The sequence below is a fragment of the Hippichthys cyanospilos genome, chromosome 15 (assembly GCF_059441005.1).
Source record: "Hippichthys cyanospilos isolate Australia breed blue-spotted pipefish chromosome 15, RoL_Hcya_1.0, whole genome shotgun sequence".
NCBI classification, from domain to species: Eukaryota; Metazoa; Chordata; class Actinopteri; order Syngnathiformes; family Syngnathidae; genus Hippichthys; species Hippichthys cyanospilos.
Genome location: NC_142383.1, coordinates 14,407,162 through 14,425,000, shown reverse-complemented (window position 1 = coordinate 14,425,000; position 17,839 = coordinate 14,407,162). Strand labels below are relative to the sequence as shown.

Sequence of the window (17,839 nt, the reverse complement as noted above, 5' to 3'; positions counted from 1 at the left end):
AACAGTAAACAATGAAATTATTTGGGATTAATCGTGGAAAAATGTGTGATTATTGTTTTTTTTTTTTTTTAATTGCTTGACAACACTACCATATTATATACCTACCTATGTATGTATAGAGTCATTTGTCATAAAATAAACATAAGAGTATCTGCATGAATATCTAAATAAAGTGTAAATGAACAGTCGGAGGGAGTGCGAGTGAATAATATATACCTGTGAGATCTCGGTGTGAAACCTTATCCATTTCATGTTTCCTGCCTTTAGAAATGGCTGCCCTTTGCAGAGCGCTGACAATTATCAAGCAATTACAGTTTCATGTGGCCTCTTCCTTCCATATTGAGAAGGAGGGGGCGGAAGAAAAAAAAAAAAAGAAAGAACGACCAATGTTGCATTGTGTGTGTGTGTGTGTGTGTTATTTGACCCACAGTCACACACACTCTTTTACTCCAGGAGCTCACACACCTGCTTTAATAGAATTGGAAATACGCAAAGACGATCGGGAAAAAATTCCAGCGCTCAACTTGAAATTTTGTTTCCCAGCTAGCTTGCGCCACATGGCAGAGCACATGGTAGCAATATGTGAGCGGGATCATACTTCAGTCATGCTAATTTTGGGTGGTGGGGGGAACAGCTGTAGATTCCCAATCCGTCGCTCCCGTTCTCTTGTGGATATGATGAAGTGGCCAGAGGCTGACGTGGAGGAGAAATCGATATGGGAAACATGGAAATGTGAACAATCTTCTTGTGTGGGAAAAGACGGAACGCCGTTTCAGCAGCTGTATTTTGATTGTAATTTTTACCCTTGAAAAAATGGACTTAAACCTTTGTTATTTTCTTTTTTTTAATTGTATTTTCATTATATTTTTTTGTATTTTACTTTGTGATTTTTTTTGGGGTCATTTTTAAGTAAAGTTCTGTCAAAAGTTTAGAAACAACTAGATTGTAAAGTGATACGAAAATCCCCCAGATTATGCAGGAAACGCACAAGGAAAAAAAGCTAACCTTGAACATCTTGATATTTGGCAGTCAGATTTATGATCGTTTTTTGACTTTTTATGGTTTCCGGTTCACAGTTTTGTATTTTAAAGAGTAAATCGTTAAGTTTTTTGACCTCTTAATGTGTTTCAGACCATTTGTATGTCCAAACCTTTGACTGGTACTCTTTTTGTAAATCATTTCTTTTTAATGCAGATTTTCTCATTGAATTTTTTCAGTTTTGTTTTTGATTTGATTATTTTAGAAATTGTTTTTCTTTTCATATAGTTGCTTTGTTTTGTACAATAGAATAAAATAGAATAGGGTGTTTTTTTTAATTGCCATTTAACTGCAGTTCATTTTAAATAAACAATGAATAGAATAGAATCAAAATCATAGTTTCACAGGAGTGCAATCATTATGAATTGTAGTGCCTTTTTAATACTTAATACTTGTTATTTCAAGATTTATTTATTTTTTTGTGAATCCTAGCTGCAAGTGTGTGGCTTACTGTATAGCTTCCAGACCACACACTGCTCAGTGCTGCTTCTCACCGAGGTTTGGATACAATTTATGAAGCGGTGAGACTATTTTGCATAAAAGATTTGAGAAAATTTGCAGCAATTTCACAGGGTTTCTTCTTCTGTCTGGCTGCTGGCTTTTTCCAGATGTGCACGACAGATGTTTTCACGTGCAGCGAAGGGGAAAAGGCAATCATGTAACTATTATTCTGACACTTTTTCAAATGGCCCACAAGTATCATGTCTATGATTCATGCCGGATAGGGATTCATAATTACTATCATATTATATTGTCGTACTGAAATCATTTCTTGGTCACTTGAAGTTGTGTATTTTGATGTGAAATATGTGACTTGCCTAAAATGCTGCCTTTATACAACGAAAAAAAAAGTGGATTAAAATGAGGCAAAACATCAAGTATTAAATAATAAATATTCATAAATATTAATAATATTAATAATAATATTCATATTCATATCATTCAATAAATAAAACCTGTAATTATTAACTATTTAATATGAGTAGTTTTGAATAGAAAACAAAAGGGAAATAACTGTTTTTTTAGTATGTGTAAGTTTTTTTATTAGTACCATTTACACATTTAGGATGTTTATAGTTTTCATAAACTTTATTTTTTTGTTTGTGTTGATTCACTTTCGTTTTCTATGCAAAGCTATCGCATATATAAATTATTAAGGCTCTAGTTTAATGAATATTTACTTTTTTTCAGTGTATGTACAGTATAGATTTTTCCCATGTTTAGCTTGTTGAGTACAGTATTTACCAATCCTGTCTGGTTTTATTTAGAAATAAAGCTGACAGGAAGAGCTGATGTGCAGGTAAAAATGTAATTGCTTAATGTATCGCAAAATCAAAAACGAAATAAAAATGTCCTTGAAAAAAATAATACAACTTCCGTAAGCATGTGATGGTCAATGAGATCCTATTTGTGTAAATAAAGTTCAAAGCAAAAAAAAAAAAAAAGTTCTCGTTTGTTCTCTTCCTGTATTTGAGACTGCAGTCCCTCTCGCGACATTTCGCTGCTCTCGGAGCTTGGGCTTGGCACATGTGCTCGACTCCCCCCGCCCCCTCCCCTCCTCAAGTGAGCCTCTCAGCTGCCGAGGCGAGTGATGATGATGGCGGAGCTGGTTCAGGGACAGGCCTCGGTGGCTCAGCCCGGAACGAAAGATGACTTCGCAGACACGATACGCCGGGTGCGACAGGTAAACAGCTGCTCCGGTTGGGAAGCCTCCGCGAAAGAGACGCACGCGTTGGAGGATGGCAACAGTTTGCCTCGCGTGGGACCCTCACCTCACCCACCACCCCCTCCCCGTCAACCCCAAACCATTCCTCATGCACCTAGCTAGCTCGTTAGCTCGCATGCTAACAAACGCTAGCCGAGTTAGCATAGCTGAGCCGACAGATTAAGAGTTGCACAGCCGAGACCTGACTACGCCGCTAACCGCGTCGGACAAAGCGGGTCGTCGGCGTCCTTCTGGTGGCGACTCGTTCCCCCACGCCAGGCGACGACGCCTCGCCGAACGCTGGAAGTTCGAGTTAGCGCAACTTTCGACCAAGTTACGTCGACAACCTGTTGTCAACCCCCCCAACTCCCTCACTACACATACACAGAAGTTGCCTGTTAGCTTTAGCGTGTTAGCTCCCCGCGACACCGAGCTCACCCAGCCGGCCGCCCCGGTGCCTGACAGCCTCCGAGTGGAGCTCAACTTTAGCCGGAATGTCTTGACACGCTGTCATAAAGTTAGCTCACCGCGGAGTTGCAAAGCCACCGCTGCCCCACTTAGGTCACTAGCCGAAAACAACCCACGTTCTGCCCACTAACTCTTGAGAATCTCCGCAGCTGCCGCCCCCCAAACACGTCCCCGTTTTATCCGAACAAGGCGTTTATTTGTCGGACTCGAGTCGCACTTTTCTCGCGGTGATAAACACAAGCTAGCGAGCTAACACAGAGGCTAAACTAAGCTGAGCTAGCTTAGCGTGTTTGGTGGTATCTGTTAGGAGTTAGGCCATGTCATGTAACGTCACCTGCCCCACATAAGCTGCACTCTTCGGATTTTTTCCACGACAAATGCCAGTGAAATACAATAAGGCCGAGCAACCTACATTTTTGTTTTCCATTCGCAAGACGCTTGCTAGTGTCCACACCAGGCTTTAACTTGGTCGACATGGCAGTTATGTGAGTGTAGTTTCAATATCGACTTATTTCGCAGATTTACCAGACACATTCATGAACTCATTCAATTTTAAAGACCTATTTTTATGTTTTTTAAAAGTCCAGACGTTCAATCCCAAACTCTCCTTTATATGCTCATTGTTTTCAAGTGTTTGGCTCAAAGAGTGTCCAAAATGGCTGGTATTAAATGAAGCAATAAAGTATGTATTAAAATCAATAATTATTTCATACGTTTAAGTAATTGATTACGTGAGGTACTAAAGTAACTAACTCAACTGATTGCTTTAGTGGTTTAATACCTAAAATATTTGATTACGTGAAGCAATCCATTACTACAGTACTTAAGTACTTAATTTTTAATACACCAGCTGCTCTTAGTCTTTTTTTCGCAAAACACTCAAGGAAAATATGTAACAGTACCTAGGATTCAGTGATTGGAGTCTTTAAATAATAAATAAATAAACAATCTTTGAAATATGTTTTTAAGATTGAATGCGTAAAAGATTAATCTGGTTGTATGAGTTCCATTTATGAGACAGCCATTAATGTCTTAATACAAAGACAATTAAGGTTGACATTTAGATGTGACCGGTTTTTGTTACAGTCTGTTATAAATTGTTCCATTTTCAGATGGTTATTGTGGTCAGAAAGCTTGCTCAACACAAACAAACAGGCCTCATAAAATAGTTTCGCATTAAATTGGAGGTGGAGATTTATGAAATAATGGTCAGCTCAAACTCGAGCCCGATCGATTAATCGGCTGGCTGATTATGGCCCTTCAAACATTGGCCAAAAGTAATTGGCCAAATAGCCGCTATTTGACAATTTTAACTTTTTACCTTTAGGTCTTCCATTTACAGCAGTTGCATGCAAGTAACCTCGTGTCATTGTCAATCGAATTCACGACCTCCACAAGTAAGGCAGATGTGCCAACTAATCTTGCACCATGCCGCCTATCCATAAATACGTATTGTGAAATGTGTTTAGCTTCCATTGGCTTGTTTGCATTCAATGCGTCAGTTTCACATTAATTTTAAATTCAATTAAAACGTCTAAGAGACTGTTATCATACAACTTGTTTTTCTGTGATTTCCCTCCAGATGGCCGCCAAGATGGGAGGAGAGCAGATGCCAAACCTTCACAGTTCCTCGCCAGTCATCGACCCCTCCCTCTATGGCTTTGGAGGCCAGAAACGCACGATGGACAATGGAGGCAAGTCTGGTCTTGTCATTGCTATTTTTTTTATCCCACAATCTCACAAATAATATTGAATACCATCAACTGGGCCTCTCGCCTGACAGATGAAACACGTTTGGAAATCTATCTCGAGTGTCGAGCTATCTTGGATGTTTTGCTGCCAAGAAATGAGCTGTTTTACTCAAAAAGCATTTTTTTTTTCTCCATGTCACTCGAAACATGAACACGTTCGTGGTCTGTGCTTTCAACTTCCCTGTACCACGTTACGTGTCCAATTGGATGCCTGTATTCACTGTATCCACAATCCACTTGACGTAATCAGAAAAAATAGGCTGAGGATTGGCTGACTGGCACATAAGACTTTGTTGACAAATGTGGACTCGTCAGACCACGTTTAAGGGATTGAAGGACTTGAGCATTCTGTGTTGGTTTTTAGCCTTACTGTTCACAAAGAATTCAAGAATATGCCGCAAACTGCATTTCCATTACAAAAGCATGCCTGTTGTTTTGCCAGCTTGTCAACCAGTGTTCCTGCATTGTTGTCAACAAGCCAATTATGGTTCCGCCTTTTTATCCGCCCGCATAAGTTTTTCCCATTGCATTTATGTCCTTCCATATCTTTTTTTTTTAACGTAATAGGAACATGTTGTGAAGGCCCTGTAGTTTTATTCTTTAGTGCAAGGAGTATGACTTTACACCTGTTTCATAAGTATCGCACCTTGCGACTTTTTGCTCTGGTTAGTAATATGCGGGAAGTGACTGAACTATACCAATGTAACTTATTGTGAACAGTGTATGTAATTGGCTTGAGACTGGCCCAAACTACCTTTTAAATATGGGGGTGGAAAAACGACCTGCATATCAGTAACGCGGGAGATGACGCGTCAATCGTGCCCCATGCGAGCAAAGAAGCTTGAATTGTCACTTCAAGCATGTAGTGGAAATCCAGCAAAAGTCAAATAACTGTGTCACTCTCAGTCTTTCCAAGGCATTTACATTCTTCATTTCAGTCACCTCCTTGTCTGGATTTCACACATCCCCTCCCTGTTTGTATTTATATTCATAGCTGTCCCTATGTCAAGCGTGAAGTGCAATGCATTTCCACAGGATGTGAAATGAGTGCAAAGCAGCATAAAAATTGTCCACACCGGCTACTATGTGGGCGTTCACATCCATGACGGCACATCCTCCGCCGACCCCTGCGGGACCCTTGCTCACTGCTACCTGTCAACATTCAATCCGACTGACCCGGCTGCCAAATCTGTCTTTTTGATTGAAATTCTTTTCGGCGCACCCCATTTCCATCCCGCTGCGAGTCAGGCGACGAGCTAGTCGATTGGCGGCGGCATCCGAAATGGCTCTTCCTCGTTTATCCACTTGATTGGATATCTGTGCAACTTTTGTTCTTTTTCCTGAGTCATTTCTCGCATGCTAACCGCCGTCCTGTTTTGTGCTTTTCACAGTAGGCAACCATCTCGGTGCAATGGTACATCAAAGGTGAGCAGAGCATCCTCTCAGCCCGAAGCTCATTTTTTTGTGTGTGTATTTTCCCCGTTCAAAGACAATATTGATCGTGTCATAATCTCACAGGGCTCTCACGACAGAAGACTTCAAAGTGCCTGATAAAATGGTGGGATTCAGTAAGTGGGCTTTGAGTTCATTACAGTCGCCGCCCAATGTTTCGCCTGTAATCATCAGTATTGACGTTGTGCTCAGCTCTTGGGTCACTGCGTCTACATTTTAAAAAGAAAACTCTTTCTTCTCATTTCCAATCAGTCATTGGAAAAGGAGGAGAGCAGATTTCAAGAATCCAGATGGAATCTGGCTGTAAGATCCAGATAGCGTCGGGTGAGTTCATCTTTCAAACACGTTGGTTCACGCGTTCAGGGGTCTGTGATTAACTAAGTGTATACCAACCATTCCCAAACTCGACACTAATATTCCAAAAATGATTAGATAAATCTGTAAATAATTACCTTGGAATCGGTCTGGACGTATAAATACGTCTTTGGATTTGAATGAGTTAATTTAATGGCTGAATGGGTTTTCATATACAATTAATAGTTTTAAAAACTTGCTGTCACATGAAATTGGCATCACCTGTGTTCAATGGTCAGCAAAGGACCACAGCTCAGGTGACTAGCACGTGAGCTGTGTGGTCATTTCCCCTAATCTCGAGTACAGAAATGTACAGAAAAAAATCAAAAGATTATTTATCTGTGTAATTTCACAACCTGATGGGTTAGCAGGCATTTGTACACAGATGATTTGTATTCAAGCAATTATGAATCAGTTTTCCATAATGCTTCAAATCAGTTTCGCTGTGTGGTTGTGACGTGTTTGCGTTTTGGCTTTCCCGCAGACAGTGGAGGCATGTTGGACCGACCCTGCACGCTGACCGGCAGTCCTGAGAACATCGAGTGAGTCCTCCCGTCACTTTTACTGCTTGACTTCACAACTGTGAACGTGTGTCCATTGTCGTCCCCCCCCCTGAGACAATGAACAAATGTGTTTAGGCGAAAAAGGCACAGTAAAGCGTAACTAAGGCAGCACTTTCTCCACTCAGGCAGGCCAAGAGGTTGCTGAATGAAATTGTGGAGCAGTGTCGCTACGGTCCGGGCTTTCACTGCGAGATGGACGGCAACGGTGCCATCCAGCAGATGCTCATCCCGGCCAACAAAGTGGGCCTGGTGATTGGCAAGGGAGGGGAGACCATCAAACATCTGCAGGTCAGGATGCTTCCACATTTGAGCTAGACTTATGTACGCTCATATTACGCCCATCTGAATGTGCCCCCACTTCCTATATAGGAAAGAACGGGAGTGCAAATGATTATGATTCAGGATGACCCAATGCCTACTGGGGCTGACAAGCCCTTGAGAATAACTGGAGACCCACATAAAGTTCAGGTTGGTCCTGATTGGTATTTTTGGGAAGTTAAGATAAACCAGCACCATGGTGATTGGCCGACAGAGCTTGATTGTAAACCAAGGAACACAAGAAGAAGTTTCAAATATTATTTTTATGAATTTTTTTTTTCCTCCTCCTTTCAGCAAGCACGTGAACTTGTAGTCAAGCTAATCAGGGATAAGGACCAAGGAGATTTTCGGGTGGGCAGGGCCGACTTTGGATCCAAAATGGGCGGAAGCAGTCTGGATGTAAGATGATCGTCTGCGTTTTAAAAAGAAATGATGCACCAGTTTATTTATTTTTGCAATGTGGATTGTATATCATTGATAATCAATTTGATTTGTTTTCAGTCATTCAACTTATTAGATAGAAATGTCTTTATTTTTTTAATCATTGATGATTATTGCAGATAATTCAAAATTCTTCAAATGAAGAAATGAGTATTGCATGAACAACCAAAATACCTAATTTAGAAATGGACCTTTTGCAAATGGATTTATATTAATAAATCTGTTTCACTTTTTGAATTCACTGTAGAAACGTGAGATGACTGTTTGCATTTCCTCCCACTCCATCAGGTGGTTGTGCCCCGATTTGCTGTCGGCATCATCATAGGCAGGAACGGAGAGATGATCAAGAAGATTCAGACTGACGCTGGGGTCAGGATCCAGTTCAAACAAGGTAAGACCATTTATCATTTCAAATGTGATGCGTTGGGATTTTACTTTGAGTGGGCATCTGCTCCTTTTGTAAAGCCTCACAGAATAGTTAGTCTTTTTGGTCTGACTTTGCGTGTCCTTTAACCTTTCAGATGATGGAGTCAGCCCAGACCGCGTTGCCCAGGTGATGGGCCAGCCTGACCACTGCCACCACGCTGTGCATCTCATCAATGAGCTGGTTCAAACTGCCCAGGTACACTTTGTGTTCAGTTTTGGGATGACTTCATAAAGCAAATATTGGGGTCTTTGGTTTACAGCAGTGTAGAAAAAGATTGTTTCAAGTTACACAAATGATTGCTTCTTTTTTCAAGTCACATGTCGCCACTTTTTTGCGTGTAAAAAGGAGACACGCTTGTAGATGCATTTTCAGACATTTATTGAATGAATGACAACAAACATAAGTGTATAGCACTTATCCAAAATAAAAACAAGGAGCTGCAGTTAGCCACATCAGTGTTAAGTCTTTTTTTTGACACATTAAAATGCTCTTCATATCGAGCGCTCCTTGGTTTGCAATCATAGTTAAGTTGAAACGATTAAAAAAAACAGACAAAAAATGAAAAATCTTTTGTTTTATTGAAAAAATTACTTTAAAAAACAAACATGAAAGAAAAAACAAATACCAGTGCTCCTCTGTTCACTTCTGTGTTGACGTTTTTTGAAGATAAACATCACAATAGGAACTAGTTTGTGCAGATTCACTGAATCACTAATTATGACGTGGCTGTTGAGTTTGCATATTTCAGTGACCGATACAGTAACTAGCTCAGAGAACATCCACTTTTTCTCTACGTTGTCGCCATATGAAAGGAACTCTGCTGTCAGGTCCCTTTTCTGTTTTTTCAGCCCTTGTTGAGTTGTGGCTTTTTCTTCATCAGGAGCGAGATGGCTTCGGGGTGATGGGTCGCCGCAGCCGAAGTGACTGTAACATGGGCGGAGGTCCCGGGGGGCTACAGGAAGTGACGTATGCCGTACCCGCCGACAAGTGCGGCCTGGTGATCGGCAAAGGTAAAAAGCTGTTTTAAGTCTGCGTTGCGAGTGTTAGAAGCGCTCTTTATGAGCATAGTTCATCACCGTGTGGCGAGTACCCCCAACGCAACAGATTGCCTCGCCCCCGCCCACCTGCCTTTAAATAAGCGCCGCTCTGCCCTTGAGCGAAACCAACGAGGGGCGAGTGACCACCCCCCCACAGGCCTCATGTATATAGCACAAGTGGTATTCATTGGCCTCACTAAGGGCTTAATGATGGGGATAATGCGTGTAATGTGACATTAATTGTTCAAGGTGCATAATAACAGCCCTCAATCATGTGGAAGGCCGCCTGGCATCTAATGAGCCTCTTTCAGCCCGATAGAGTGCAGCGAGGCAATGAATAGGAGGAATTAGCTTATTGGCTATTCATGCCCACTCTATTGCCAGCTATTTAAAAGTCATTGACCATTGCATTGGAAGTAAGCTTCTGTGTGTGCGCGCATGCACGTGTATTTCTTTTGCTGTGTGTGTGCGTGCCGCGATGGTTGAAAGAGGTGTGTGTGTGTGTGGGGGGGGGGGCCTCTTTACCAAAAATAAAAACATGGCAATAGAAATGTCAAGTGGCTTTTGTGCATGTAGCGGGCCAAGGGAAACAAATAAACCTGGGCGTTGCACCCCCCCTCACCGCATTAGCATATGAAGTGGGTCAATATGGTCGAGATGGCGGTGGGTCTGGGTGCTGTCAGCCGACCCTTAAAGGGTGCGGTGATTAATATCTTTACGATGCCATATGTAGCCCGCTGCCCCCTGCTTTTGACCCCCGATACACACACACAGTCGCACAACGCCACTTGATGAATCAAGCCACCCACCAACCTGCTCCCACATTAAAACAGGCTTAAATTCATTGCCGTTTTCCTCCCAAATTGAATGTTCCTTTCTGTTTTATTCACCTAATCACACAAGTGTGCTCTATGAAGCTAACGAGTGGATGCGCAAAGCTTAAATTCTGGCAATTCTGGATTGACTCACAATCACAGAGAAGCTTCTTATTTGTGTGTGAGAGACATGAACCTCAACATGCCACCAACTAACCACTGTCACTAATGTAAAGGCTCATGAAGAAGTGTTTTTTTTTTTTTATATATACACAGGCACATATACATTTTATTTACTCAACAGTTATTTTGTGTCCTTAGCTAAAAGGCGTTAGTAAAAAAGTAAAAGGCGTTATATAAATCATAACTTAGATTTGTAATTACTTTTTAAATTCTAAAACAGTGAGTGAATGTGCAAAATACTCACATTTTTTTTAGTTGAATGATTGCTTCTTTTTTTTTTTTTTTTTTTTTTCCGGAAATTAGAAACCATGCCAAAAAATTCTTACTGGGAGTTAAATTTATCACAAAAATTAACCTGTCATTCTGCCTTGGTTATGACTCATACAGCATTCAACCCCTAAAGCATTCAAAGCTAAAGTTCATGGGAAGTGAAAATAAAGGTCTTATAAATTTCACACGCCACAGAAGTGTTATTACCACTTTTAAATTTTAAATGTTGTTGGTGTGGCCTCTTCAACACAGAAGACCAAATAACACATATCCATTTCCAACTCTTATAAGCTGTTTTGTTATAACGTAACATCACAAAACTAAAATGTTGGAAAAAGTTACATGCTATATTGATTCAATTATATATAGTGTACTGCGTGCACACTCGGCCTTTGCGTGTTTTCAACAATGATGTTCAAACGTGTATCATTTATTACGCTCCAGATCTTTCAATTCACATCACAGGGTCTTTAAGAACAATTTAGCAGCAGCTCCCAAAATATGGGCGTGAACCCCCAACCCCACCCGTGCAGCACCAGCCGCTAACCAGACCCTCTGAATAGCGTCACCAGTTGCACTTTTGTGTGCTTGCCTTTCTTGCGGCGCGCTAAACCAGTCTCATTAATAAGACCCGTATTATCTGCGCTGACTCCAGGCCAGTCCATGAAATGAATAGTCGGCCTCTTCATCGCTCTCTGCCGTCTGACTGAGAGAGCTCATAATGGCTTCATTAAGGCAGAAGTTTCATTTGCCTGACAATGCCTTAATGGCCCATGCGCAGTCTGTCGGCGCTGCAGGAAAAAGACTCTGGGAGGAGGAGAACTTTTTGATGAGCGTTTTCACGCCGGGGTCGGCCCGGGTCATCCGAGTGTCAGCCGCGAGCGAACAAACGTGTAATTGATGTCGGGATGGCCCCGGTGTCCCCGTCCCGCCCGCCCCGGGGAAGCAGCCTTCGGTTCAGATGCGGAGGGGAGCGCGAAAAAGGGTGGTGGCGGTTGTTTGCCCCCCCCCCCCCCCACACACACACACACACACACCCCCACGTTCATTCACTCCCTTGCTCTCATCACAGGACAACACCAAGTCAAGAAAGAAAAGGCGAAAAGAGACAAACGATATCCCGGGAGGAGGATACGCTTTAATTTTGGCCCCTTTCTCCTGCTGGCTATGTTTCATTTCTCCCCGCTGGTGTAATTGCTCTCCCCACTCGTCGGGAAGCTGGCATCTGATGCCGCGGGGGGGGGGGGGGGGGGGGCAAGAGATGTCCCTCTTTTGTTTCCCGATTTGCACGGATGTTACCACATAATGGAAGGAAAGTGGTGGGACGCATGGCAGTTGTCGTAAGGTAGCGTCACTGCGCACATCCTTCTGTCATGTGACCCGACACGATGCCAGGGACGCCGCGGAACGTCTCTTCTCACGTGGCCGTCCACAAAGGCGGGATTTGAGCTGCCGTTTTCAAGTGCCCAGTTCCTATTCAGTGCCCATATGTTTTTTTGTTTTGTTTGCATAAACATTTCAAGCTGCACGTTCCATATGGCGATTTTTAACATTCACGTGAAACAATATGTAGGCTCTATATTAGATTTCATTCCAAATTAATCTTGATTCCGATTTGAAGCTTTCTCATCCTATGCAGGGTTTTTCCCTTTCTAAACTGCTTTGAAGAACATCAATCTGTTAAATGTATAGGAATTATTGCGGAACTTTTTTTTTTAATTAATTGGGGGCGGTGACAATTTAAAAAATTGTAAAGAAAATCAGTTTGTATTATTGTCTGAACGTTTTGCACTCGATTCATTTTTGGGTAAATCAAACCATTACGTTTGTCGTTGTTTATTATGCAGTTGTCCAGGATACCCCAATAAAAGCGAGCTTTGTCTTAGCTCTAGCCTAAAACCTAAGGCAATGGCTTGTTAGCTAACTCATTTTGGCATGACTCCCACGCAGCTTGTGAAAAATAATAAAAATAAATGAATCAATTGCTTTAAGAACATGAACCACGCATCCAACTGAGAGAAATAATTATGGAGCACTGCCTTTTCACTCTTAATGCCAAGCAGCAGCTGGAATGTTCCGCACGCAGTGAATACAAGGACGTTAGCTTTCTGCACTTTTCCTTTAATGTGTAGTTGATTCAACTACTGTTGCCTGTAGGGCTTAAGCTATCAGATATTTTTTTTTTTTTTTTTTCGGATATCCAACGGAGATTTTGAATCAAATCGAGCGTTTGACTTTTTTTCTGCTTGGTGAAAAACAAAAACACACAACATCCAATAACACATTTGCTTTCTATTATGAATGACCCAGCTTTTTTACTTAAATTAAAAAAAAGCAGCACACTACTTCTCCTCCTTCAAATCTCTCCCCATAAATTCTGGTCAGAGACAAATTTGCCATCTGAAACGGCACATTTAAATCGGAATGGTTTGTTTAAAAAGTGATCAGTGGGAATGGCAACTGTCAGGCTGTCGACATCAAAGCGTGCAAAGTCTTAAAGTCTTCTCGAAGAAACGTTAAAAATCAGGCGCTTAAGATGTCTGTCGCTTCGGCAGGCGGCGAGACCATCAAGAACATCAAAGAGCAGTCTCGTGCCCACGTGGAGCTCCAGAGAAACCCGCCGCCCAACACCGACCCCAACGTGCGCATCTTCTCCATCCGAGGCACCCCGCAGCAATTGGAAAAGGCTCGCCAGCTGATCGACGAGAGAATTGGGGTTGGTGGTCCCGCTTTTGTCTTCCCCAATATTCATGAGCGCACATGTCGCCGCTGTGAGGGTGTGTGTGTGGAGGGGGGGCGGGCTGTTGCATAGTCACAGGGATGACACCAGAGGTTACACACCAAGAATCCATCAAATGGACTTAATGGAGTGCATCAGCGCCTGGCCGTGCCCTTTGACCTTGTCTGTTGGCTTCCTTTTTCAACACAAGTGTGGTCTCACTCTCTACGCTGCAGGCTCCCGGCATGGGAGGAAACGCCGGCTTTGGCATGAATCCCTACAACCAAGGAGCGGCCACTCCTCCTCAACAGTAAAGTCAACTTTTTATTCTTTCTTTTATCGGCGGCGTTGGTCGAAACGTGCGGTTAACTCGACTCATCTTCTCGCAGTGGCCCTCAAACGTTCATGACTGGAGGATGGGGAACTACTTTCCAGATCTGGCAGCCTCCTGGCCAGCAGGACCATAGTGAGTGACCAGAAAAATATCTCATTTCAATTTATTAGGGCAAAAAATGTGTATTTACTCGGAATAATGTATCTTCAGCTTGCTGAGATGTTGTGACTTGCACACATTATTTTATCTATATTGTGCCTGTTAGATGAGAAAAATAACAAATTTCAATTTATTGGCCCAAAATATATTTAATTATTACAAAAAAAGGATCTTCATCTAACTGAGATATTGTGACGTTTTTGTAATCTATAAAAAAAAAAAAAAAAGTTCGGCCACTAGGCTTCGATCATGTGACCACACAGAATTCTCACAGCTGGAGCCAAATTGTCAGGTCTCAAAATGACGGGAAAAGAAAAGTGTCTTTATTGCAATCGGAGGTTTGGAGACATGATGATGATGATGACGGTGGTAACCACGTCTTTCCTGTGCAGACGCGCTTTGAATGAAGCCTCCATGGAAATGATCGGGATAGAGAATTGCACGTGCGGAGCTGAGCGCGTTATCTGTCTGCTTTCAGGTCACAATGGATCCCAGACGGGCCAGATGGACTGGGAGCAGTATTACAAAAAGCTAGGCAAGCGCGCCAACGCCACTTTTCCCCAACACACGCATTGTCATCGACATCTCCATGATCAGTTTGGTTGACTCGAAAACCAGTAGTTTCCACTATTATCAATCAACTTAATTTGGAGTCATTAATTGTGGAGCCCGAGTGAGCAATTTTTTTTGGTTTGTTTTTCTCCTCCCTAGCGTTACTATAAAGAAGAATCTAAAAATGTCTGACATGAACTCCAGGCTCGATTTAAGTTAGTTTTTGTCTTTTGCAGGTCAGCAAGGCCAACAAGGCCAGAGCGCCCCTCCAGAGTACAACAAAGCTTGGGGTCAGTTAAGTTAGCGTAGATTACGCACACATATCCGCATCTTCTCAGTTTCTTCATCTGTATTTTTTTTTTTTTTTTTTTTTGATGTCAGGGCAAACTTCAACTCCTGGCTCTCAGCAGGCTTCCACTTCAGACTTCAATGCCTGGGTGGACTTTTACAGGCAGCCCATGGCCTACTTCAACCAGGGCGCCCAGCAGACTCAAGCCCCGGGCCTACAGGTGAGACGCTCAAGCAAATATTGAAAGAATAAAAATGGTCATAGATTTCTCCGAAATTAATATATGGACAGGAATGCCTTGGCTTTTATTTTTGAAGTGCTTGAGTGCTCTATATAGGCTGGCGTGAGCGACATAAATGACTGCACATTTTGATGCCGACAGCCTGACAGTTGCCGTTCCTACTGATCACTTTTTGACAAACCAGGCTGACTCAAGTGGGCATCTTCAGCTGGCAAATTAGTCTAATTGACCAAAGTTTATGGCGAGATATTTGAAGTAGGAAAGAATTATGATTCTATATTTTTTAAAAAAACATCATTAAGTGGTGTTTTTTGGTCTTTGCTCATGTTTTTATCTGAATATTCGATTTGAGTTTTCAGTAGAATATATAAAAACTACAAATAATATCTGCTCAGTGAACCACTACATTGCGTGTTTGTGTGTTGTCCCTCAGGATCACTAGAGAAGGTCTCGTTGCAGAGGATCAAGATGGCCCCCTTTTTTCGTTTCTCTTTTTTTGTTGTTTTTTTGTTTTGTTTTTGTTTTTTTTAGACTCGCAGCGCCTTGAAGACTTTTCTTAGTGGGAAACACTAGCTGTAGAATGATATTATGACAAAAATATATTTGTAATCAGCAGAACCTTTATTTGTTACTAAATGCTTGTGTACACTGTTATTTTGAATAGAGCGTGTTATCTGGGATCCATTTTTTTTTTTGTTGATTTTTGTCGCCAAAATAAGCGCGTGTGAAACATTTCAGAGGCAATACTTATATATGATCCGTTTCTCGCGGCACCATTGATTCCGCTTAGCAGTCTTGAATACCTTTTTTTTTTTTTTTTTGTCACTAAAGAGCGTCTTGCGATGGTTCTGTTATTTTTACATAATTCAGTGAAATGAAACTGTGATGTTTTGTTACAGCAGAATGTGTTTTTTGTTACATGGTTTAAAGCGAAGAGAAAAAAAAAGCAATAGTTCTAATTTAATTGTGCGTTGTATGCTGTCGTTTCATTCATTGTCATTTTATTGTATCGGATCACACACACACACGCGGGGAAAAAAGGTGCAATATCTTATTTCACGTTTGATATACAAAGATGGCTTCTCGAATATTTTTGACCGACTTTTAACTTGTAGTTTTATGATGTTTTCTTTTTTCTCTCTCTCTCTTTGGAGGATAATTTATTACACGGATTTGATTATATAAGACTTAGAGGGATGTTTGCCTTTGCTACCTTGTAAAAGTGTGTATATATATAAATATATATGCTCAGATATTTGACTGTTAATTTAAAAATTGTTTCATATAGAAAAAGCTTTCCTTGTCACCAGTATTGTAGGAAAATTGTCCCTCCTTTTTTTTTTTTTTTTTTTTTTCTCGGTTCTTATTTTCTTATACTGCTCCAAGATTGTGAATGTGATTGAAATTGGATGTTGCATCTTATGAAGAGGAAATATGTTGTTTGTTTAGTTTTAGGGTTATGTATCGCACGTGTGTGTTCAAGACTGCTAAGCCTCTTTGTTTCCTTCTACCTGTGCGATGATTGATTGGTTTTTGTTATGTTTTAAGAAGTGTTATGATCGAAAAAGAAAAAAAAAAAAAGAATTTACGCTCTCCTTCGGTACCTCCTGCTTCTGTCCGATGCTAATAACTTTTTAATTATTTTTTTATTTCTTTGTTGTGTGATCTAATATAAAAGTATCAGCGATGACACGTCATCATGGAGAAACCGATTCTTGTATTAACGTCATTTCTTAATGAAAAGGGATATATAATTTGGAGAAGAAAAAAAAAAGTCTAATTATGGTGGGTTTACTTTTGGTGTACAGTTAACCGTGTATTAAAAAAAAAACATCCAGACTACCTTCATTGTGTATTGTTATACAAGCTGTTTTTTGTTTTTGACGCCTGAGAGTTCTATTGTGTAAATACAACCATGATAGGCCGACTGTATGTTTTATTAGCAGAAAATCTATTTTCTATATAGCCTGTTGACAGTTCTCAAAAGTCATAATAAATTTTCCGCAAGCCTCTCTTGTGGTTGACTTGAATTTTAATTCTCGCTCTTAACACATTGCACGTCATATCAACAAATCTTCAAAAATCTATCAATCCTTGTTGGCATTTTTTTTTCTTTGTGACCGAAATTGTCAAAAATGGCCGACTTCCATTGTCATTTCTTCCATCCTTTTAAGTTTACGCACACTTTTAACTTTCCAGTGATTGAGTTTTGTTACGTGAAATATTCTCGCCGTTTTGTTGTCCGCTATTTAGAGACCCCGCGAAAAGCGGAAGAATCATCTTAAAAAGCAATTTCAAGATTGCCCGCCGCCTGGTCCTCGGGGCCCTAATAATAAGTGACATGTTCCTCCCCGTCCGCCCCCTCCCGCTGTACTAGGGAAGGTTTGGCCCCGGCAGGGGGGCCGCGCCGCGCCGGGCCCCGTCCCGGCCCCTGCATTGATACACTGCAGCTGTTTCCAAATCCGAGCCTTGATTTTGATCCTCTTCCTCTTTTCCCCAAGGACACTAATGACCCGGTGGTTCATTGTGTCCGGCTAATAACGTTCTTGTTCCAGGCTCATTCCCAGAGCCTCAATGAGCGCAGCCTCCATTGTTGCGCTTCAAATTAATTCATTGTTTGCGTGTCTGCTACATCATCTCCGAGCTAATGGGACTATAAGGGCCGGGCTGAAAAGAAAGAAATTGCCACGTTAGGAGTAAGCTACCTTATTTTTCTCATTACG

General features: G+C 41.4%; 1 protein-coding gene across 1 annotated transcript; it reads left to right on the top strand.

Annotated features, from left to right (window-relative positions):
* Positions 1–2,572: 2,572 nt before the first annotated feature.
* fubp3 (far upstream element (FUSE) binding protein 3) lies at positions 2,573–17,128 on the top strand. Its single transcript, XM_088435646.1, has 19 exons — positions 2,573–2,722; positions 4,794–4,905; positions 6,354–6,387; positions 6,481–6,530; positions 6,667–6,738; positions 7,253–7,310; positions 7,457–7,619; positions 7,701–7,799; positions 7,944–8,048; positions 8,379–8,481; positions 8,612–8,712; positions 9,398–9,527; positions 13,378–13,538; positions 13,778–13,851; positions 13,931–14,007; positions 14,513–14,569; positions 14,823–14,876; positions 14,968–15,095; positions 15,550–17,128. Exons 1-19 carry the CDS (start codon positions 2,630–2,632, stop codon positions 15,556–15,558), a joined length of 1,680 nt encoding a protein of 559 aa, XP_088291772.1. The 5' UTR covers positions 2,573–2,629; the 3' UTR covers positions 15,559–17,128.
* Positions 17,129–17,839: the final 711 nt, after the last annotated feature.